The sequence below is a fragment of the Morus notabilis genome, unplaced genomic scaffold (assembly GCF_000414095.1).
Source record: "Morus notabilis unplaced genomic scaffold, ASM41409v2 Scaffold822, whole genome shotgun sequence".
NCBI lineage: Eukaryota > Viridiplantae > Streptophyta > Magnoliopsida > Rosales > Moraceae > Morus > Morus notabilis.
Window position 1 is genome coordinate 42537 of NW_010364294.1, and position 24357 is coordinate 66893.

The 24357-nt window shown below is 32.3% G+C and overlaps 2 protein-coding genes across 3 annotated transcripts; both read left to right on the forward strand.

The window, feature by feature from the left end:
* The first annotated feature begins 1928 nt into the window (after positions 1–1928).
* On the forward strand, positions 1929–3906 carry LOC21386371 (probable protein S-acyltransferase 6). Its single transcript, XM_024170917.1, has 5 exons — positions 1929–2204; positions 2436–2612; positions 2767–3036; positions 3154–3387; positions 3727–3906. Exons 1-5 carry the CDS (start codon positions 1929–1931, stop codon positions 3904–3906), a joined length of 1137 nt encoding a protein of 378 aa, XP_024026685.1.
* Positions 3907–14406: 10500 nt separating this feature from the next.
* Positions 14407–18858, forward strand: LOC21386372 (probable beta-1,3-galactosyltransferase 2). Of its 2 annotated transcripts, none has more exons than XM_024170909.1 (11): positions 14407–14799; positions 15523–15619; positions 15712–15776; positions 16017–16228; positions 16323–16386; positions 16977–17049; positions 17181–17301; positions 17490–17577; positions 17678–17803; positions 17917–18026; positions 18184–18858. In XM_024170909.1, the coding sequence occupies exons 1-11, from the start codon at positions 14690–14692 to the stop codon at positions 18330–18332; spliced, it is 1215 nt and encodes a 404-aa protein (XP_024026677.1). In that variant the 5' UTR covers positions 14407–14689; the 3' UTR covers positions 18333–18858. The 2 variants fall into 2 exon arrangements, with proteins under 2 accessions (XP_024026677.1, XP_024026676.1); XM_024170908.1 differs by having other exon boundaries at positions 14408–14799; positions 15703–15776; positions 18184–18857.
* Positions 18859–24357: the final 5499 nt, after the last annotated feature.

Below are 24357 nucleotides of genomic sequence, written 5' to 3' on the forward strand. Positions count from 1 at the left end.
TGAAACCGTTAGGTTTTCATACTGGATCATTATTAGAGATTTTAAAAAAGTTCATACCGGACTAGACAATTTGTATCATCCTTTAAATTTAAAATTAGCATTCTAAAAGTTACAAACAATAATAACATGTAATTTAAAGCAAAAGTCCGTGACTATAAACTAATAATATTATAATGATTCAAAAAATAAGAATAATAATATGCAATCCAAAACAAAAGTTCATAACTAATAATGATTGATAACAAATAATAATAACATACATTCCAAAGCAAAAGTACATAACTAATAATATTATGACCATCCAAAGTCTAAACATAATAACAAGATTATCCAAAATTTAAATATAAATAACATAGTTATTTAATGACTCGTTCATTTCACCGATTTGAGTTTTTAATTCTAATTTTACTATAGTTAAAAGTTCTCACAAAAAATCACATCTAACTTTTTTGTGTTAGTTAAAAACTCTCATATAAAGTCACATCTTAGCTCGAATTGAAAACTCGAATCAACGAACTAAACGATACCTAAATAGTCTAATCCGGTCTGAATCGTTTTTAAAAAATTATAAACTAGACTGGACTGCTAATAAAATGGTCTAGTTTGATTTCAAACCGTTTAAAAACTATATTGATGTAGAGCGGAACCGGAGGTTCCAAACTGGGTTGAACCATAATTTTCAACCGGTACGTGCATAGCCCTAACTAGATTTTTATATTCTGGCGAAAAAAATGAAAACGACACAAATAAACGCACTCTAGAAACGACAAAATTAACTGAAAACGACATCCAATATCACAATTACAACAACAATAATCTATAAGACTCAGTAAACAACGTCACTATAAAAGCTTCAAACATATGATAAACGATGATAGTTTCATAAAACGACTTCATAATGAAACAACACTTTTTTTCTGTTAAAACGACAACAATCTAAATAAATGTCATCACGAAGAAACAAATATCAACCGAAAACAATTTAGCAAAAAAACAAAAATATCAACCAAAAACAGTTGAGCAATATATATATATATATATATATATATATCAACAGGAAAAATATAATAAGAAAGCGGAAAATTAAAATTTTGAGAACATCATGGGAAGTTGGAAATATTTTATTTGTTGCCAAAAAAACGACATGCAATTTGAAAACGATATCTTTTTTTTTTTTTTTTTGAGAATTGACAACGATACGTTTTATCTTTTATTAATGCAAAATGTATAATATATTGCTGACTTTATCCTTAAAAAAAAGGGAAATGGTAGGAAATATGCCAATAAAAACTTAAAAAAGTATATAGGTTAATTTTTAGTTATAGAAATTAATATGCTATAATTTGTTAAGTTATGGTTCATAACCAGATAAATTATGGATAAACTTGTCAAATTATAGTTCATAACCAGACAAATTATGGACAAAAACCGGGAATAACTTGTCAAATTATGGTTCATAACCAAACAAATTATAGACGAAAACAGTAATTTGGCATATTTATTAACTTATGTAAACTATTAACCTATTAATTTTAATTCATCTCAAGTCTTAGTTTATTTCTTTATTTCACCCTAAAAAAAATTGCTGACTTTGATTGCTTCTCATGTTCATACAGTGAAGGCCAGAGCCCATGTTAGGGCTTTGGAATATGGCCCTTTTGGAGAAAATTATAGAATAAAAGTGTATAAATTTAAATTTTTTTATTTTTAATAAATACCTTTTTATTGATATAATTATTTGATTAAAAAAGTTATGAATTAAGAATAAAAATAAAAATCTTAACCCATACATTTTTAAAGAGTATTTGTCAAGATTACCCTCATTTTGATGGCTCTAAAAAATGTAACCGTTTTTCAGTTTTCTAATATAACGTCTCACAGTTTTCTTATTTTTATTGTTGCAAAAGAAGAAAAATTAACATAATCTAATGGCTTCCATTAATCCGGAAGAGGAAGGAAACAAGAAGGAAATAGTGGAACCAATTGTTCTTCACCACTCTCCGCAGAAAAAGTTGGAAGATATCTCGGAGAATATTAACTTACAAGAGAAATTGTCACAAGTCGAAAAGAAGGTTTCTGGTCATGAACATAGAAAAATTATTAGAAATCTGAGAGAAAATTTCAATGCCATAAAAAGGATTTTTGAGGATCGTGGAGAAAGCTTGGAAAGAACTAGGATTTACCAAGTTTGGCCTGGAAAAAATGTACTACATCTATATGCTACATTTATCTCAATTTAGTTATAACTAAAAAGTTGGCACATAAAAGTACCAAAACCAGTGCATATTGGAGTTTTCTGAAATCAATCGACTTGCAACTTTTTCTTCATCAGTTTTTTCAGTCAAAACATTTTTTGGATTTGTCCTTTTCTTAGCAATTTGTCAGTATATGTATGTCACTTGGATTTATTGTTAACTTTGTTACATTATTTTCAGGTATTTTTCTTTCATGGGCGACTTGTATGTGGTCCAGATCCCAGGGGGTTGCTCTTGACAACAGTTTCTATAATTCTCTCTAGTTGGATATTTTCTGTGTATATAGGACAAGATCTACCAAATCGTTCCGGCCTCATTGTCACAATCTCAGAGATTCTGACATTACTTGTTAGTACCGTTTTTTTTTTTTCTTTCCTTTTTTTCAAATTTGAATTGTCATTTGAAAACACAAGTTGTACAAAATTATGTGACGCAGAAGCAAAAGTATAAACAAAGTAAAATGAACATCAATCTTAACCTTTCCTGATCTGTAACTGTACTTATATTGCAGGTTCTTGGAAACCTTGTTCTGGTAAGTGCAATTGATCCCGGCATTATTCCCAGAAACGAGCAAGATCTTACGGAAGATGCTAGTACAAGTAATAACTCTGGAACATCCAGAAAGAAAAGAATTACTATTAACGGGGTGGAATTGAAACTAAAATATTGTCGCATTTGTAAAATTTGTCGGCCACCTAGGAGTTGCCACTGTGTGGTATGCGACAATTGTGTGGAGAAATTTGATCACCATTGCCCTTGGATTGGTCAGTGCATTGCGCTGGTATGATCAATATATATAACCAACAAACACTCATGCAAATCTTCCTTATAATTAAATTAAATTTCTTTTTAACTTAGTCAGTTACTAAATTAATTTGATCAGTGTCACTTTGTGCAGCGAAACTACAGATTTTACTTGACATTTGTGGTGTCCGCTTTAGCTTTTTTCATCTATTTGTTCTCCTTCTCTTGCTTGAGAATCCACCAAAGAATGACGAATAGTGGAACTAACTTACTTGGATTGCTTAAGAACTGCCCTGAAACGCTTGCTTTGGCCTTGTTTAGCTTGGCTGCTGCCTTGTTCTTGGGTGGGCTTGTCTTATTTCATGTGCATCTCATCGTAACGAATCAGGTTTATTTTATTCTTTTTATTGACCCACTCATGTAACAATTATTATGTGACGATTTTATCAGTTCTTTGATTATTTTTTGTTTATGTCACTCATTGATTATTTTTTGTTTATGTCACTCACACGTCAAATTCTTCTAGTAATTATAATAATTACCGACAATTATGATAGTGCGTGCTAACATTACGTTTAGAAATTACTGATGCGATAGTTGCATGACTCTAAGTCTATTAGTAGTTTATTTTTTTATTTTTTTTAGGGTAACTCTTTTTTATTACTTGTTTTTTGAGGGTGCATTAGTAGCTAATTCTTGATTTATCTCTGTTTATTTATTTTTCTAGACGGCCTATGAGAATTTTAGGCAACGATTTGCGGGTTCCAAGAGTCCTTATGACATGGGAATTATTGGCAATGTTAAGGAGTTTCTGTTCAAGCCAATGCCACCTTCTAGAGTTGATTTCCGAGCACAAGTAACACCAAGATTCCACCATCCAACGGCTGCAAATACTCATGAAGTTTGAGGAAGAGATTAGCTAGTAAGTACATAAGCCATCATGAAGATAGCCAACAACCCTATAGTGATATGACTTGTATAAGTATCTTCTTGACAATATTACTAAAGCTTAAGTGTAGGAGTCATAAGATCTATTTCTTGTAGTACTTGAAGTGAAATAAATACGGACCCGTTTAGTTCGCTGATTCGAGTTTTTAATTCGAGTTGAGATGTAATTTTATGTGAAAATTTTTTACTGTAGTAAAAAAATTAGGCTCCGTTCACTTCGTTGATTTGAGTTTTTCTACAGTAAAAAACTCTCACAAACAATCACATCTAACTTTTTTACTACAGTAAAAAGCTCTCACATAAAGTCACATCTCAACTCGAATTTTAAACTCGAATCAGCGAAGTGAACGGGGCCTTAGATGTGATTATTTATGAGAGCTTTTTACTGTAACAAAACTCGAATTCTAAACTCGAAGTAGCGAAATGAAGGAGACCGTATATGATTCGTCGATATGATTAGCTTTTTCCCATTTAAGTATTTTTTTTTAATGTGCTAGGTCTTAAAACATTTATTGGTGTGCTGTCTTAGGGAGAAGCAAAGGATCTTTTTTTGTGGGGCTAGTAATATCAGCAATTACCACTGGCTTGATTATCACGTGTGTGGTGTGGGCAAAGGTGTTGGATTTTAAAACATGGACATGGGGTCTTTTCTTGGAAAATCTGGTGATAGAATTTATGTACATTCAAAATCATGGTAGATCTTACATTGAATGTAAGTTTTATTAATAACTTTTGTTATGCATTAGGTATGGCCTCTGCACCCCAAGTCCACACATGTTTAGCTTCTCTTGTTGGAGATATCAAAAATGCCAAAATAATAAGAAATTAAAATTCAAAAAAAAAGATTTTAAATGAGTAAGGGCCACATTTGTCATGGGCCCGCAGACAGGCATTAGTGGTTGGAAGGATGTGGCACACTGCAGATGGGCCATGATGGTATTTATTGAGGCCCAGTAACGTGGGTGTGGGACGCACGTATTAGGCCTTTCATGGTTTAAAATCGGGTGTAATCTTATCATCCTCTTATTTTTATTCTTTACTCTTAATTTATATTTTTTTTAATTAAATAATTATACTAATAAAAAAATATTTATAAAAAATAAAAAATAACAACCCAAACTCATACGCTTTTTAAAGATAAATTCTTTATTTTTTTTTTAAATCAAGGTGATTTACACATATAGTAAAGTTTTGATATCAAAGTTTAAATTTAACAAAAATTTTAAAATATTACAAGAATAACAAAATTTTATATCATTAAAATAATGACTATATCATTATATAATATAAAATATGATATCATTATGATAATTACTATGCCATTTTTACTATATTTATAATAGAGAAAATGCAACAAATAACACTTTTCATGATCATGTTTGAAGTAAATGACACATGTATAAAACATTAGAAAATAATGGCACAATCAGTTTTAAGGTTTCCGTTTTTACTTTTTTACCCTCAACCTTAATTTTCTCCTTCCTAATCTCCCAGTCAGCCATATCTCCACTCTCTCTCCCTCTTCAAATCTCCAAATCTCTCTCTCTCTCCTCCCACGACATCTCTCTGTCTATGTCTCTCTTTTCATATCTCTATCTCTCTCCCCTCATCCTCCTGATATTACTTATAAATACAATTTTTACAAGTCGTTAGTGCTGACGGTCGGATTTTTGTATAAATATAGTAGTATTTACAAGGAATTCCTTAATTAGATATCCTTTTAATTGCTTTGTCCAATCCCTGTAAATGCTCAATCAAGGATTTGTTTGGTCAATATCCTCCAATACTCTCCCTCAAGTTGGAGCATGAAGATTTGAAATGCCCAACTTGAACAACAATTCACCAAATTAATCCATCCCAAAAGCTTAAGCTATTAGGAGGTGAACCAACAATAGTTTTATACTTTAACACTTCCCCTCACGTGTGGGCTGGACAATGGACAATCGTGTAGGTAAATTAATTGGAAAGCCTAACACGTGAATATTTAAGCCCGAGATATATTAAAGACCCAACACGTGACAATTTTTAAATGGAGATAAAGAGTACAATTACGGAGATTTAAACTCAGGATCTCTCGCTCTGATACCATGTTAGTTTACCAATCCATCCCAAAAGCTTAAGCTATTAGGAGGTGGACCAACAAGTTTTATACTTTAACAATATTTACTAATAAATATGGTGTTTATTGGTAAATACGGTGTTTAACGGTCATCAAAATCGATAGCTGAAATTTTGAGTTTTGGGTAAATATGATATTTACGAGTAAATATGATATTTATTGGTAAATACAGTACTTACCTGTCGCCGGAGCCGATGGCTGAATTTTTAGATAAATGTGATATTTACGAGTAAATATGATATTTATTGATAAATACGATATTTATCAGTCATCGGTGGCAGAGCCGGTAACCTGGTCACTGATGAATATGATATTTTGTTAATAAATACAGTATTTATCAGTATATACGGTAAAATATTGTATTTACCCATACCTCGGCCATTGGCGCCGGTCGAGCTGACGCCGGTAAAAATTTGGTTATAATGTACTAATCACTCTATAAATTGTGCCATTTCGCTCAGTCTCCCTTTACAATATTTTAAAATTTTTACTAAATTTCAAGTGTAATTACTTCTTAAAATCGGGATACTAAAATAGTGGGCCTGAGTGAGAGTAACCGACAGATAGGAAAAAGAAAAGGAAAAAAAATATTTCAGGAGACAGGAGCCTTTTTATTCACTTTTTTTTTTTTTTCTTTCTTTATTTCCTTTTCCTCGTATTTTTGAATCAAAATATATTGTTACCAAAAAGATCTAGTAACACCTGTAACACGAAAGTTTCTATTTAATAGTTTTAATTAATGAAATTTGGATTTTTAAGTGTTAGTTTACCGATCCATCCTAAAAGTTTAAACTGTTAGGAGGTAGGTCAACAATAATTTTATATTTTAACACTCTCCCTCACGTGTGGGCTAGACAATGGGCAATCGTGTGGGTAAATTAATTAGAAAGCCCAACACGTGAATATTTAAGCCCGATATATATTAAAGACCCAACACATGATGATAATTTAAATGAAGATAAAGAATATAATTATCGAGATTTGAACTCAGGACCCCCGCTCTGATACTATGTTAGTTTACCAATTAATCCCAAAAACTTAGATTGATAAACTAACATTAAGTAGGTAATGCATTAATGTTAACCGCAAAAGATACATGGTAGGGAGATAGGGATTTGCCAAAGATTGGAATACTTAACTTTGCCGGAAACTTCTCAAGGCATGTTAAAGTTGAACCTTCTAAATGGGATTTAGGCACTAAATTAGTGTAATCCTGATTAGCTGACTAGACTGAAACTTAACATAAAGTTTACCAAATAATGTACTTGTTTACTCTTTTCACTTCCTTATAATTTATCGGCAGTCATTTTATTGGGAGCATAAACAAAAGCAAAGCTTAGAAAGATAAGGTCTCTTTATTCCCCTTTGGAATTTGGATTCCGCAAATCTTAGAAAGGGCCAGGAGGCTCTTCTTTTCTATGCAATCTTAGTCTAATGCTTTTATCTTTTTCTTACTTTTAAGAAAAAGAAAAATGTGAAACACAATACAAACCTGTTGAGAGCGTTTATAGAATGATTTTGTTTTGACTTTTGAGTATGTATAAACAAAATGAGAATATTTTGAGAATGGTGTTGGGAATTGTTTTTGAAATTGTGGTTTTTCTAAATAGATTTTATTGAGTAATAAAAAAAATGAAACTATGTCTGATTATGTTTTCCAATTAACAAAATTTAGAAAACTCAGTATAGCAATGTTAATAAATCTAAAAAGATGAAAAGGAAAAAAAAGAAGAAAATGACTATAATATTTTCTCTTTTTAAAATTAAAAAAGAGACTAATTCTAAATTGTGAGCCGCGTTTAAAAATGCATACAAACTAAACACGATTTAAGACGATTTCTAAATGAATTATCTCGAGAAACGGAAAAAAAGGGAAAAATAGTTCTTAAAATAGAACTAACAGGCCCAAATTTCTCTCTAGAAAAATAGGTTTTAATCCTTATAAATTGTCATTATTTACAAAAAAGATGGATCCCATTAAGTTTAATTCCACGTATACACACTTAATGAGACGTACCTTATGCTTATGGTTAAAACTCCAGGGTGCTCTTCTCACTATTATCTAACAACCACTTAATTATGTGCGACTGTCACATAGGTAGTGCCATGTATGTACGTACCATTTTACTTACTGCGGACGATTTAATAAGCCCACATGATGTTGTTCATTTCATGCAAAAGCTAACAATTTGATGAAACAAATTAATATTGGAAAAAAGCAATCATGCACTTATCATATGTCCCAAGTGACCAAAGAACCTTCTGTCACACTCAGACTCAAAAAGCGGGTCATCATAATAAAAGGTGGTTCTGGTTCACCACCCATATGGCTTGATATTCCTTTCCTTTTTAATTACCTGCACTATATATAAGCGTTTTTTCAGTAGCTCACAGTATCAATTTTTAACCGTTAAATATAATCAAATCACATTAAATTAAAAAAAATATACACAACAAACAAATTTTAATATAAATATGCGGTTAAAAAGTAATTACGGATAATCTATTTTTGTGAATTATCAAACAAAATCTCTCTAAAAAATATTGTATAATCCCTACTCTCTCATAGAGAATGAACCTCACTTGTGGGAACCAAGTGGGGCCCATTTTTTTCTGAAAGAGTGGGGATCTAACTCCATCAAAACAAAATAGCATTGCTGTATAAATAACATTGCTCTATACGTATACATGTACCACATATGAAAGGACAAATTTACCCTCTTGCTTGATCATAAAGACTCTTTGCCAAAACAGTGAGTCTTGAAGTTGAAGTGCATGATCAGTTTTGTCTTTGACAGAGTAGTACTTGGCACCTACCAAGTAGATGCATATTGGTCTCCTGCAACCGCAGGCTTTGGTTTGGGGGGGGGTTTGCTTAGAGCCTAACGCTAGTGTCGCTGTAAAGCGACAGAGACTCTTCAATTTTGTAAGCAACGCATCTATCCAACCATATTTCCATTTTCATTCTCCTTTACTTTCCTTTCCTTTTCTGTCCTTTTTCTTTTCATCACTATTGAGACTTAAAAGGAGAGGAGTATATATGGAAGGAACCCTATTGTTGTGCACAAGACTTCTCACTATCGGAAAGAACTGGAATCAGAATCAAATTTGTTTTCTAACGGGTTAAAGTATATGTTTCTAACAAAAAAAAAATAAAAAAAAAATGACAATTTTATGATACACCGACCGGAATTACGCAGCTTTACAACGTTAGATCATATTCACGATTTAATGAACATCAAATGGCCTAAAAAGCATATTGTTAACCTCTTATAAGAAGTGGATTCCTAATATACTAGGACACTCATAAATTGAAGTGACATGGAATATGTAAAATTAACGCATTTGAATAAAATTTTATTGAATTCAGAGTTCGCAGCTCTCTAATAGATAGAGAGTGGATTCTATCCAAGTGCAGAGTTCACCCTTTATCGATGTTTGGCGTTAGGAATCGCGACTAATAATACGTGGAGACACGTGCGCATTTTACTTTTTAACGATTCATGTTTTTAAGGGTAAAATTTTCCTTTTCACTGGTTGATGTAAATGCAATTTGTAATTTACAAATAAATTACATGTTAGATATAATATCAATGTTAATGCAATTTGGTTTTATTTTCCGTACATACATATATACCTTTTGTGGAATATTCTCCACACTTTTTGGATCTGAAGTTCAGGCTATTAACATTAGTAAGAGATAGAGAATTAAGCTAATGGGCCTTCTATCAATTTTTTTTTTTTTTTTTTTTTTGGTATTTTAGCTACTAACATGTTATTAATTGTTGCAACAGTAACAGAAAAAATATTCATCTTTGTATATACATGTATGTGTGAGTAGAATGTATATGTGTGTGTGTCTTAAAAAAAAAGAAATTATATTTTAACCCCAATAAAAAAAAGCTTTATATGAGATTTCAGTGTATAACTTGATTTCGTAAAAATAGCAAAGCTTTCCATTATTTTTATTAATTTCTTCTTTTCTGTTTTTTTTTTCCTTTTTTTTTTGAACTTTTAGGAATAATCATAATATGCCGAGAAATGTACATTCTATAAAATTAGGGTCCTGTTTATTTTACCGATTTGAGTTTTGTTATAATAAAAAGTTCTCAGAAATAGCCGCATCTAAATTTTTTATTACAATAAAAAGTTTTAATATAAAATCACATGTCATTTTGAATTAAAAATTCGAATAAACATTAAACGGGCCTAGAACATAGGAAGATTAAAGTCTCGTTCACTTCGCGGATTCGAGTTTTCAATTCGAGCTGAGATGTGACATTTTTTGAGAGCTTTTCACTGTAGCAAAAAAAGTTAGATGTGTCATTTTCTGAGAGCTTTTTACTATAAAAACCTAAAACTGAAAATTCGAATCGGTGAAATGAACGAGACCTAAGACTCAATTAATATGACACCTTTGCTTCTCCTTTCATTTAGGAATAAATACTAAAAAGATTCTTTCTTGAACTTGGAGTCCAAATAAAATCTTACAAGCTACAATATGCTGATCAAGATCTAAACTCGGAAAGAACATCAGAGAAACATACATTTTATGATTTCCTAGATCTGTTCAAAGCCAATTAGTCCAAACCGACCAATATCGTGACATTCAATAAACTGAATTTCATATAATATTTTTCTAAATTCAAATTTGTTATTGGAATTTAAAATACGCATAAATATGTATATTAATTTATATTTTTGGTTCTATTTTAGTACTTGTACAAACTGCATGTTTCCAAGAGCCTCTATCCAAACAAATTAATTAAACACCTGACTGGCGAAATTAACCAAAATTTAAGCCTTCAAATGAGAGAAAGAGAAACTGGAGTGACGAAAATACCCTTCTGAGAGGCAATGGGATAGTGCACAAACCGATTTTCTAAGGAATGTCACCTTTCTATTGGTAAAAGGAACGTCAAAATGAGTGATGTCCAACCACATGATGACGCGTGTCAGTGATCCTCGTGGTTTGGACCCCACCTCATGCAGAGCCCTTGCAGTTTCCACGTGAGTCAGACTGCATGTCACATGATTAACGGACAGGGTAAGGTCCTTGAATGGGCCCAGCCAACTGGGACGGGCCACGTAAGGAGCTGCTAGATCTCATCACGTGCTCATTAGCCTACTTTCCGACGAGTCCAGCCCAAGTTGGCTGCTTTTTTTGCCCTTTTTAACTTTATTTTAAAATTATAATTAAATTTAAAACCAGGTTTCTTATGGATGACATAAATATGTTTTAGAGCCTCTAACTAATAATAATCATCAGTACGCATCTTCATCTCTTATTGATAGAACCAAGAACCTTATTTTAGGTTTCTACAAGTTTAAAAAATCGAAATCTATTTTTGTTCTTTTTGGACTCTCTAAAGATAACTCTAGTATTATCAACTTAATTTGCTAAATTTTAAAAATTCTCTAATATGGATAGTAGCCACAAGCTAAAAAGTTTTATTTTAAGAATTTTGCACTAAAAGGTAATAGATTAAAAAAATATATATCATAACTAGGGAACAATATTGCTGATGGGGTCCTAGGTATTCAAATCCACTCAGGACGAAATGGTCTACATGAGATAAGAAAAAGAAAATAAAGAAAGTGATTGTATTGAAAATTCACTATCAGAACATGTTATTGATAAAAAAAAAAAAAAATTACAAATTATTGGTGAACAAGGGGCCATTGTTGACGAAGACTTGCATAAAATTTTGATGATCATGTGCCTTAGAAAGGAACATTTCATATGCGTTCATTCTCAAAAGAATTTCACGCATGTTGTAAAAGAAAGAAAGAAAGAAAGATAAAAAAAAAAAAAAAAAAAAAAAAAAACCTAGTTTTGATTGGAGGACACATATATAACTATATATTGATTTTAAAATGTTAATGCCATTACTTTTAACAAATTGTACTTGCAATTATCTACACAAATAACAAACATTTATTGCTTATAACTCTGGATTTTTTTTCTAGTCTTTTTAATAATTATTCTTGTGTGGAGAGAGACTAAACAAATAGATAATTGCTTTATCCGTTGCGTTTTGAGAAAAAATATTATCCAAAATCGTATTTGTCTTTTGTAAGAATTATACATAATCGTATCATAATAGTTTCTTATCACTTTGGCTCTGTAACACATCATACATGTTCATTTGTAGACATGATCATGTATTATTGGCTTTAACTTCCCAATGAGACGCTTTCAAAATTCAGTTTGAATTTTTAAGGTCCTGTTCATTTCGCCGATTCGAGTTTAGAATTTGAGTTTTGGTACAGTAAAAAACTCTCAGAACAGTCACATTTAACTTTTTTGCTACGGTAAAAAGCTCTAACACAAAATCACATCTCAACTCGAATTACAAACTCGAATCAGCGAAGTGAACGGGCCCTAAATATGGTAGGAGAGTTCATTTCCTCGTTGAAAAAGAACTCGATGAGAAATAAATGGAAAAATGGGCATATTGTTGTCTTAATAATTATAAATCCTTAATGTAGCATATGCAATTTACATTAAATATTAAACCATAGAACTTTAGGCCAATTATTAAGTCTTTATAATATGGTTGGCTGCAATGGACCTTCTATATATTGGCTAATTTTTAATACTGCACATGAACCTAATAGACAAGACTTCCTAAAGGATTAATTAAACAAATGAAATTGCAATTGTAGATCAATTGTCAAAATCATAGTATCATAGGGGTGTGGGTTATCTACCAAATCAAGCTGGCTTCCAAATTTATTTATTTATTTTTTTTGCATAAATAATTAATTTCCTGACTGATTATTATAAATGAAGAAAAAAATGACGAATGCATAGAATGATTATTGAAACCTAATTGGAAAGACATTATAATATCAACATGTTGATATCGTAAATATAGAAAATATACCATGCTTCTAATATTCCTTCGCATATGCACATGAAATAACAACTAAGTGTCAAAACTAGGATTTAAGTTTAACAAGGCTTGTTTTGGTTGTTAATTTATATTTATATGTTTCACGAGTTTGCATAATTAAGCTGAGTTGCCTTTGGATTCTTTAAGTGTGAAAGGCCAATAATGTTAACTACCATTTGAAAGACAATGATTTCATGCTTTAAACTCTCCAAACATTACAAGGCGGCATGAGTTGTTCAAAACATTAGAAAATGGGTTAATGCATATATCAATTATTTCATAATAGTGAGTTTGCTTTCTATCGTACATTTGTCTTGGGCCATATGGTGGTGGTCCTAGATTTATGTCAACTGCAGAAAACTAATTATCACACGTTTAACCATTTATGTCAACTCAAGATATATAACCATATATAAATTTGTAGGAATATATATATATATATAATATGGGATTAGTCCTCGCCCTTTTAAATTCAAGCCCGTCCTATATGTTATTTGATTTAGTAATCATTAACATATTTGTAAGAATGAACATCATACTTTTGCATGAAGACATAAGACATATAAAATGCGTGGAGACTTTGCCCACATAATATAAAAGAAAAGTTAAAAAAAAAAATAAACAATTTCTAGAATTGTATTGTGAAAGATGAGGTTGCTCTCTAAAATTCCACATACCATGTGCCCCAATTTCTTCTTTTCTCTATTTTTCTTCATTTTTTTTAAAAATCATTGCCTTATTGGTTTGGTTAAACTTGAGATGAATATGGGTCTTAACTCTTAACTTTAAGGTAATGATTAAAAACTATTTACTATTTCCTTAACTTTTACATAAATCTTGTTTATGAATAGATATAAATATCCACCTCCAAAATAGTTGGAGAAAGAAAAATCTTCATACAAGTGGCACAATTTTGAGCCCTCTTTTGCAATTATCCATGTGACCGCCATCCATGAGAACATGGTACTTTTAATCTCACGACTTGTACTTATGAGGAAGAGGAATTTCCTAAATAAAAAACAAAAAACAAAAAAGGAAATTTTTTTATATATCAATATGTCATAATTTTTTAATTATTAAATTTGTATATTTTTTTTTAATTTTTATGTAATTTTATATAAATTTAACGAATATAAAATTAAACTTACTAATATGTTAGCCTAAAAAGAAAAGAAAGTCTCAAAAACAAAAAACAAAAATTACGCCCATTATAAGATTGAGCCAAGGCTATTAACGTCTCTTAAAAAAATTGTTCTTAATTTTAATTTTTTTAAATAATACTCTTTAGCAACTGTTACTGCCTACTGGGGTGCTCATTTAATTAGGAAGGTCTGACAAGGACTGTTTGGTAATTAGGATTTAAGAAGTGGGCGGTTAAAGAGTCCCCTCACTTCTGTTCAACGTCCCTTGCCTGCAAAGAAGTGTTTAGAGAGAGAAAGGGAGGAGAGAGAGAGAACAAAACAAAGCACACGATAAAGAAAGGAACAAAACAGGAAGTTAAAATAAAAACAGAGTTCCTCTTGGCTCTGCTCTGATTCTCTCTGTCTAACTCTGCTTCTCAAAATCTTGTTTTTTGGAGCTCACTTTTCAAATTTCGGTTCCCCTTCACCTGGCTTTTTTAGTCCAGTTTCTCTGTTATTATTATATATTGTACATGGGTTTTTGGTGAAAAGAGATAATCATAATATTATTAGTTGGGAAGGTTCAAGAGAATATAGAGGAATATGTCTTGGAAAAGCAGAGGAGAGAAGCCTTCAGGGACTATTCTATCACAAAAATGGGCTCTTTTGCTTTGTTTAGGCTGCTTCTGTGCTGGAATGCTCTTCACCAATAGGTATGTATGTGATATGTTCTAGAATTCATGTAGATTTTCGAAAAGTGATCACTTTTTTTTTCTGAATTTTTGGATTATGGGTTAGTTAAATCATGCCAATTAGCAAATTGGGTTGTAGCCATTTTTTGTTTGTTTGTTAAAATTTATGGTTATTTTTCAAGTCAATTTAAGGACGACTTGTGTCCTATATTTTTGTGATGAGATCTAAGTCGTCATGACCCTTTTAATGTTTGGTCATGTTGTAAGTAGTGGTTAATCTTTTGTTTTAGTTTACATGTTTTCTATGATATGGGTAATTCTTAGTCTTCTTTTTGGTCCCATTTACAGGTATTTCAGTTTACATTCAATTTCATTTACTTAATGGATTTTGTTTTTTCTAATTTCATGTTTTAAGGAATTTCGTCCGTGTGTAAGGTTGTGATCTTAATCCAATTACATGTTAGATTTTGGAGGGTGAATTATTGCCGCAGTCTTGATTCAAACTTTACTTGCCATAAAAAATAAAATCTAATGAGATCGTTCCCTTTTCTTTTCTTTTATTTATTTATTTTTTCCTTCCTTCTTGATCTATCTTAATGTCGTTTATTGAATGCGGTTGTCTGACCAGCTTTAATTTTCAAATTCTGGTGAAAATTTTGCTTTGATACGTTTATGAAGTAATTATGTTTTAACCATTGTTGGCGTGGCGCTGAGACAGCTAATGATTTTATGAACTGAAATCAGGATGTGGGATGTTCCTGAAACTAAAGATATCACACGAACAACATCAGTGGAAGCTGAAAAACTAAAATTAGTTTCCGAGGGTTGTGGTCCAAAATCAGTGAGTATCTCAATTGAATAATTATGTGGTGTTCTTCATTCAAACTTGCCTAGTTTCAATTCATCTGATTTGTGTCCTTTTAGTTGCTTCAGAAAGAAGTAAAGCGCGACCCCAAGGACATTTACAGGGAGGTTTTCAAGACTCACAATGCAATACAGTAAGTTATTATGGAGACAGATCTTTTGCGAAGTCCTCGTGTTGCATCTTTCTTTTGTCATTTAAGCCTAGCTCAAGTGGTTGAGTGTGTGAGTGTGTGTCCACCACGGTTCAAATCCTGGTGATTTCATTTCTTTTTGGTAAAGTGGAGGTATATGTATATATATAAAGGTCCCAAATTTATTGATTCGATCAAAGTAAAACAAATACTAAATCATGGTTATGTGCTTGTTCGCTGCAGAACATTGGATAAGACCATTTCGAATTTGGAGATGGAATTGGCTGCGGCCAGAGCAGCACAAGAGTCCATACGCAATGGCGCGCCCTTATCAGAGAACTTAAAGAAAACTGAATCATCTGGGAGGAGAAAGTATCGGATGGTTGTTGGAATCAATACTGCTTTTAGCAGTCGAAAAAGAAGAGATTCGGTTCGAGCTACATGGATGCCACAAGGTTTCTAGACTACCTATGTCCTCACTTTCTTGTCACTCTAGCTTTACTTGTATAGATCTGTTGTGTGATGCTTCTGAGAAACAATGTAAAATAGGCGAGAAAAGAAAGAAGCTTGAGGAGGAGAAGGGCATTATCATTCGCTTCGTCATTGGTCATAGGTGAGTGTTAAACTCTCTTATAATGCAAGACTACTGACCAGTAAAATTAATGTCATTTTCATTTATCATTTGCTTTGTCAGTTTTGCTTTGTCTTCGAATGGGAAATTTTCCGTCGTGGGCAGTTATACCACAACAATTTTACTTCCTTCTGATCAAGATTTAAAGTGAACCTCTTAGCGCCCGTTTGGTAAATGTATTTAAACCCATGATTCTGATTCTACAACAATGTTTTTCTCTCACAAAGAATTTGAATTCAAAAATTTCCCACCAACGGTTCTTTTACAAAGTTCTCGCCAATGAATTAGTATCACTGACTTGAACGCGTGAATCAAACGGGCCCTTAGATTATTCCTCAGAATTTTGTGTTCATAGCTAGATTGTAAATAGAAAGAAGTTTCTTATTCGATATTTTGATTACAATGAAATATATCCTTTGCATGCATATTCTTGGCTAGATGATGTTTTTGGTTTGGAAATTTCATATTTTATGTTCTCGAAAAGCCGAAATTAAATTATCAATTCATCCGAATAACTCATAAATTGAGTGGTGATAATTGGCTTTACAAGTTCTCTTTTCCTTCTTCTTTAGTGCCACATCTGGGGGTATTCTAGACAGAGCTATTGAAGCAGAGGACAACAAGCATGGAGATTTTCTAAGGCTGGTAAGTTTGATTATTCCACCGTTTCTTTGCCCTTTCCACCACATGCATACTTAAGTTTAGCATTTTCATTTCTCGCTCGTAAACGGAAATACACCGATATGTTTACATCCGTTTTTTGTCATTTTGAGCAGGACCATGTTGAAGGGTACCTTGAATTGTCTGGCAAGACTAAGATATATTTTGCTACTGCTGTTGCTTTGTGGGATGCTGATTTCTATGTCAAAGTTGATGATGATGTCCATGTAAATATAGGTGAGTCACTTGATTTTATGTTGTTTTTCAGTAACTTTTTAAATATGTCACGGTAATTCTCATAGCTTCAAAGTTCTCTATGTGATAATAAACATGAATTATGTTGCCATGTGAAAGTAATCCTTTGAAGTCTTTCATTATCTAATGTTTTATCTCATGAAGTGTATCTCTTTCCAAAATTGCTTTAGGAACACTTGGAGAAACGCTAAACAGACATCGGTTGAAACCACGGGTGTACATTGGATGCATGAAATCTGGTCCCGTCCTTTCGCAAAAGTGAGAGAATTTTCTCACAAGCTTCTGTTTCTTCATGAATGTGAAGAGAAAAAAAAAGTTGATTAACTAAAGTTTCTCGATTTCTTATTTCTTCACTCAGGGGAGTGAGATACCATGAACCTGAGTATTGGAAATTTGGTGAGGCTGGAAACAAGTATTTCCGCCACGCTACCGGACAGCTTTATGCGATCTCAAACGATTTGGCTACATATATATCCATAAACCAGTAAGCTAAAATCTCTATAAGGAAAAATAATAGCCATATGCATTTGTATATATGAAGGATTTGGCGTTGTTTTCCTGTAATTACTGACAAATATTGTGCACAATACTTCTCAGGCACGTCCTGCATAAGTATGCTAATGAGGATGTCTCTTTGGGATCTTGGTTTATTGGCCTTGATGCGGAACATATTGACGATCGACGATTATGCTGCGGCACCCCACCTGGTAAGTCCTAGTTTCCTTTCAAAATCATCAATTTAGTATACAGATTTCAACAGAAAACAGTACAGATCATGACTTGCAATGCATAGAACTCTCATGTAAAACAAGAGGGAATAATATGCATATGTTTCAGTAATAATCTGACTGCTTGTTGGTGCAGATTGCGAGTGGAAGGCCCAAGCAGGCAACATATGTGTTGCTTCATTTGATTGGAGCTGCAGTGGGATCTGTAGATCAGCTGACAGGATCAAGGAAGTCCACAGGCGATGTGGCGAAGGCGAAAATGCTTTGTGGAGTTCTTCCTTCTGAGAAGCAGCCTCGCTCGTGTCGCGGGTTCTTCCAAACTCGGGAAGGATTTCTGTGCACTAGTACATAAAGCATATAAGCACGAGCCTTTTTCTTTTCTTTGAGCCGCGGTATAGAAAACTTGTAATATCACAGAAGAGAGAGGGAGAGAGAGAGAGAGAGAGAGCAAAAGAAATGAAAAATGTGGACCACCTCCATTTTAGTAGAGGGAGATTGGCCATTGTAACAGTCCAAAATGGAAGAGCTATGAGGCTGACAACCACCATAATTCTTTTGACGCTTGAAGAGCCAATTTGTAAGTTGCAGTTCTACGGCTATCAAGTGCACAATAAATACACATCTTTGTGGGGGCTTTTACTGCCTTTCCTTGTACATCTAGTTTTTAATGGGTTTTTTCAATAGTAGGATCAATCTACTATCTATATAAGCACTATTTTGTATTCAAAATCTCTCTTCCCTGCTTATTGCATGGATTGGTGAACGTTCTGACTCTGTCTCAGCGACATGTTCATATGCCTGAACCAACCTGCAGGCATGACTAATAAATGCTCATATGTGATGTGTTCAAATATTGCTAGTTTAGGTGAGAGTGGCTCTGAACTGAGAACAACCTTTATATTATACATGGATAATCTTCAACATTGTTTTTTTTTTTCTTTCTCTAAATTCCTTGAGGTAAAAAGTTTGATGGTAACTGCAAAAGTATTTTCGAATATATACAAAAGGCCATCTTTTATTATGCTCAAATTAAAATTTTCACCCTCAATAAAGGAAAACTGTGAAGTCTCTCTTTTGCTTGCTGCAGACTAAGATGAAAAACATTAATAAATAAGAAAAAAGAAACAAAAAGGCAAAGAAAAAACTATTTGTTGTCAAGAAAAGGGATTCTTGGATTTTGTCAAGAATGTTCTGGAACACGTCAAGAAAATATATTATACAACATATAAGTGCTAAAATTATAATGAAGGAGTTTCTACTTGGGTGCAAAATATACTATCTTAAACAGAATTCATTAAACAAAGAACACATTTGTACTGTCGCATGTACAGTAACATATTTGAGTGTAAAACAACTCAAACTCTCGAGTTTCAATTCAAGACTACAAAATCAGCACATGAGACGTGTTTTTCTCTCACAAAGCATTAACCTTGTAGCAACTCATGCAACGTGAACAAATAAGGAGGAAGCAAAACCGGAGAAGACCTTTTTCTCATACGAACAAACCAGTGATGTGCTTTATATTGCGTATTTGTTTATGAGACATACAAGGAAGTAACTTTTTCTTTATTCCCATGAACCTTGGAGGAATCACATTAACATTGCCATAAAGTCTTGTTTATGCTTTAACAATGAAAGAATAAGATAAGAAAGTTGAAAAAACGCAAGTACATGGAAAAATTGCTGGTGTTCTCAAAACATTAAAATAAACAAACAACTGTAATAATCAACAATAACATATAAGACAAAATAAGAGTTGCCGGTATAGCTTAGCGGTAAATCCACATTGCTGCCTCCAATGTTGAGGTCAAGAGTTCGAATCTACAGAGAAAACATGGATACAAAATGACTAGAAAAAAAAAAAAAAAAAAAAAAAAAAATACCCTTTTCATGGATATTGGGACGACAAAACGGAAATAGTGGAGAGAGAAGTGGCACGTGATATTGGCACGGCTCAATCAAAAAGCAGAGCCCCCAATAGATTTCGAACGCTGCTTTCTTATTGAACCGGACCAATATCCCGTTAAACTACTCACCCATTCATCTTCTTCTTCAGCCAATTTTACCTGAAATCAAAAAAACCTACAAAATACAAAATCAGTATTAAGAAAAAGACGTCCGTCGTGTATTTATATCCAACGTTACATAAATAACAAGTACTAAGACAACAAGAAAAAGAAAGCAATAACCTTTTTAACACAACGAATATGTATTGTGTATCCATGTGTGTAAAAATATGGCCAAAAAACTTGAAGGGACTGACAGAGCTATATATACACAAGAATGAAGAAGGGGTATATATATATATATATATATATTAATAACAGAGACAAAGAGAAAAAGAGAGAGAAGGTGTTTAACAAGGAAAACTAATGAGCAACATGAGAGAGAGAGAGAGAGGAGAGAGAGAAGGGTGGTAAAGCATTGAAGAAGTTGCATTAAAATGCCAACAACCGAACGACAAAGGAAGTTGTGAGTATTAATAACAACAAGGTACAAGAATCGTGAAAGAAGGCGGGTCTCTCACGGGGACAAATCTTGAAGCTTTTAATGTCAGCATTTATGGATGATGGGAAGGGAGGGAGGGAGGGAGAGAGAGAGAGAGAAAAGGCATGTACGTAATGATCATCATATGTCTATTGTCTGTATTTCTTTTCTGTTGAAAACGGCATTTATTAATTTTATTTGTCAAACAAAAACCCAGAGAAGTTATTCTTTGGGTTTTGGCCATTTGGTACCCGGCCATTTGCATTTTGCTATACCTCCTCATGAAAGCACTTATTCGTAGGTTCAGTGCTTCAACGCTATAGCTCTTTCAGTCTTTCCTTCCTTTTTTCCCCCACAGCTACTACAGCGTTTTCTTTTACTACTCTTCTTAAACTGCCAAAACCTTTTTTTTTTCTTTTTTATTTATGATTTATAATATCCACGTGTCCTAGCTAATTTCAGTTTCCCTAAACTTGGAAACTTCTCATGAGAGTATCGTAGTATAGTCCACGTCAGAAAATTAATGTGGGGTTTGGTTCATTGATTCAAATCATGTGATTAGAATTATTTTTGATTTACGTATATTTTTGTGAGAGAAAATACTGTACCGAATCATGAATCATGATTCGAATCAGGGAACGAATCTAGGTACTAAACGGAAGTGAGGAGAGGGTGGATGTATAATTTCATATTTTTAAAGGATAAATATATATAATTTCATATTTTTAAAGGGTGGGTATATTATAAATTTGATAAAAGACATGTACAAACCATCGAGAAGATGCATGGCTCTACCCCTGATATATAGTTTGTGTATGTTTAGTATATGAGTTATGCTCCGGTGTAAATTTATAATTTGGTTTTATTATGGTATTATTTTCTTAAAAAAATTTTAATTTTAAGGGTCATAATTAAAAACTCTAGTTGGTCATGTGAAAAAGTTGTAAATTTTTTTTTAATATAATGAGATCATGGGTATTATGAAATAGATTTGTTTCAGTATGAACCGAATAGAGAAAATATCTGTACTCATTTTCTGAATCTTTTCCCATATTGTTGTTGTAATTTCCACCTGGAAGGTAACTTTAACTATATAATTACTTTTTTTTATTAAGCTTCTAGTAAGCCTGAAATTATAATTTACGGGGAGAATGTAGTAAATAACAAGTTTTTAAAACTAAATTAAATAAACATAGATTTTAAAATTATTTAAAATAAATAGCGGTTTACATGGTAAATGAATTATTTATTGCATAAATAGTACATTTACGGCTCATAAAAATATATATTTTTTCACGTAAATTTTCTTTTTACGATTAGTAACAAGAATTTTTCCATATAAATAAAAATGTTAAAAAAATTTGTTATCACATGAGTTATTTTTACCAGTCATAAATGAATCATTTATACAGTAAATGACGCATTTACCACGTAAAGTACTAACTATTTACTTCAAATACTTTTAAAATCTACTATTTACTTAATTTTTAAAATATGTTATTTATTGCAATTTCTCTTTTTTTTACCATTAAAGAAAGTGGCAGGGAAAATTAAGTACCTGAGGCCTATCTAATAGATGGTCCCGTTTATTTCACCGATTCGAGTTTAGAATTCGAGTTTTGTTACAGTAAAAAGCACTAAAAAACACTCACATCTATTTTTTTTTTTTATACAATAAAAAATTCTCACATAAAGTCACATTTCAACCCGAATTAAAAACTCGAATCAACGAACTAAACATGAACTTATGGATTAGCTGAGCTCCAGAATTTTGTTTCTTAAGGTGTTAGGCTAGTGCCCAACAAGTTTTTGTTTTTCCGTCTAATAGAAGGATATATATGTCATATCATCATGTAGCAGTGATTATTGCATATAATATTATATAAAATATGCATAGCTAGGAAATCTTAAACCTAATCAACCTTAACGACCCTAGAAGAGGTATCATACTAACTTACATTTGAGTAATTAATTACCATTATTAACCTTCTCAGCTGCCATGTGGCGGAGACTCAGGGGCTCTAGAGGGAGCCCCTTGAACACCAAGCTGGTGTTATTTAACTTCAAAATTTTAATTTAATTTACCCCTTTTCTCGAGGAGAAAAAAAAAATCCGTTCATTTCGCTGATTCGAGTTTAGAATTCGAGTTTTTCTACAGTAAAAAACTCTCATAAACAATCACATCTAACTTTTTTACTACAATAAAAAGCTCTCACTTAAAGTCACATCTCAACTCGAATTAAAAACTCGAATCAGCGAACTAAATGGGTCATAATTAACTCGATGCAATCTAAAAGCAGAGCCACTCATTAATTAGACGAGGCCCCCGTGATCCTACTCAACTCTACACCAATATTTTTTGAGAAAAAAATATTCTTACTCCGCCATTAAAGCCATCATAGTAAAAATTATTATAATAATCAAACGTTATAGTTCAATATTCCCCTATATATATTTTGAAGAAAAAAGCACCGGAAATATAGTTTGTTATTGGGGTGTCGGAATAATAGAGGAAAAGATTCTCTCCTTGCTACTTAATTCTGTGAGCAACGTACAGGTATCCATTATCGTGCCCTCCTAATTCCCTTTCCAGTGGCAAGATGCACGAGTTTTGGACCAGTCAAATTCCAAATTGAAAGGCCAACAATTGAAGTTACTTTTCAAATCATATATATTCTTCCTTCCAATATATATATGATTGTATATTTCTTTTCAAAAAAATAAAAGAGGATAGAAGGTTGGCGTGATATATGAATTTCTAATGAAGTGATTTGCTTAAACAACCCGTTCATTATAGGACCGATTCGAACTTAAGATTTTATTGAGTAAAATAAAAGTAATCTTAGGTCTCATTCACTTTACAGATTTGACTTTTCAATTCGAGTTGAAATGTGATATTTTTTTTAGAGTTTTTAACTATAATAGAAAAAAAATTAAATTTAACATTTTTAAAAAAAATTTAACTGTAAAAACTTAGAATTAAAAACTTAAATCGGTAAAATGAACGATATCCGGAACATATGGGAGATATATACTTGGTTGTACATTAATCTCTGGTGGCCATTGCCGAAAATGCAGGAGGCAGAAAAGGGGAAAATAAAAAGGAGAGGATGTGAAGCCTTCTGATGTATCATTTATTTCTATCTTTATCTTTAATATTTGGAATTTTAATTAATAAGGTGACCGAATCCAAAAAGTACGAGCCCACCTACCCATTAATTCCTACTTGCACTAGTATACGTATAAAGACGAGCGCAGGCCTACACATGCTTGCTTGTGTGAGATATTATTACTTCTAAAAATGCAGTATTCTGAAGCGCTTATGCCTCTCCAACTCAAAAAAAAAAAAAAAAAAAAAAAAAAAAAAAAGAGGAGTACAAACCCCATTTTCAACCTTTGCATATATAACTCTTTTTGAGCTTTTGGCTATGCGACTGATCAGCTGAACTTCTAAGATTTCAAAATATGAGATCACAATAAAAACTAGACACTGAATTCCAATTAACCCGTTCAAGATTAATAGTGCTACAAATACAATAATATTCAAATATACGTTTTCTAGTACTATTACACTAATTACTTTCAAGATTTATGCATGGCTCAAGAATATCATGCACACATAAAAATTAGTTGATTTTACAAAAAATAATTAGGTAAAGAAAACTTGGGGATACGTGTAGCATTACTTAACTTAATCGATATGGTATAAGAGCTCTCGATGGATCTGACTTATCCAAACTTGTGCCAGCACAGTAACATAACTACGCATTTACGTACTATATAGAACCTCGTCCTGTACTCCTTAGCCATGGTGAGACATCTT

Coding starts and splice junctions, on each gene's coding strand:
- LOC21386371 (XM_024170917.1), top strand. CDS start 1,929: ATGGCTTCCATTAATCCGGAAGAGGAAGGAAACAAGAAGGAAATAGTG. Junction 2,613..2,766: donor TGACATTACTTGTTAGTACC/GTTTTTTTTTTT, acceptor CTTATATTGCAG/GTTCTTGGAAACCTTGTTCT. Junction 3,037..3,153: donor TTGGTCAGTGCATTGCGCTG/GTATGATCAATA, acceptor CACTTTGTGCAG/CGAAACTACAGATTTTACTT.
- LOC21386372 (XM_024170908.1), top strand. CDS start 14,690: ATGTCTTGGAAAAGCAGAGGAGAGAAGCCTTCAGGGACTATTCTATCA. Junction 14,800..15,522: donor GGAATGCTCTTCACCAATAG/GTATGTATGTGA, acceptor AACTGAAATCAG/GATGTGGGATGTTCCTGAAA. Junction 15,620..15,702: donor AGGGTTGTGGTCCAAAATCA/GTGAGTATCTCA, acceptor GTGTCCTTTTAG/TTGCTTCAGAAAGAAGTAAA.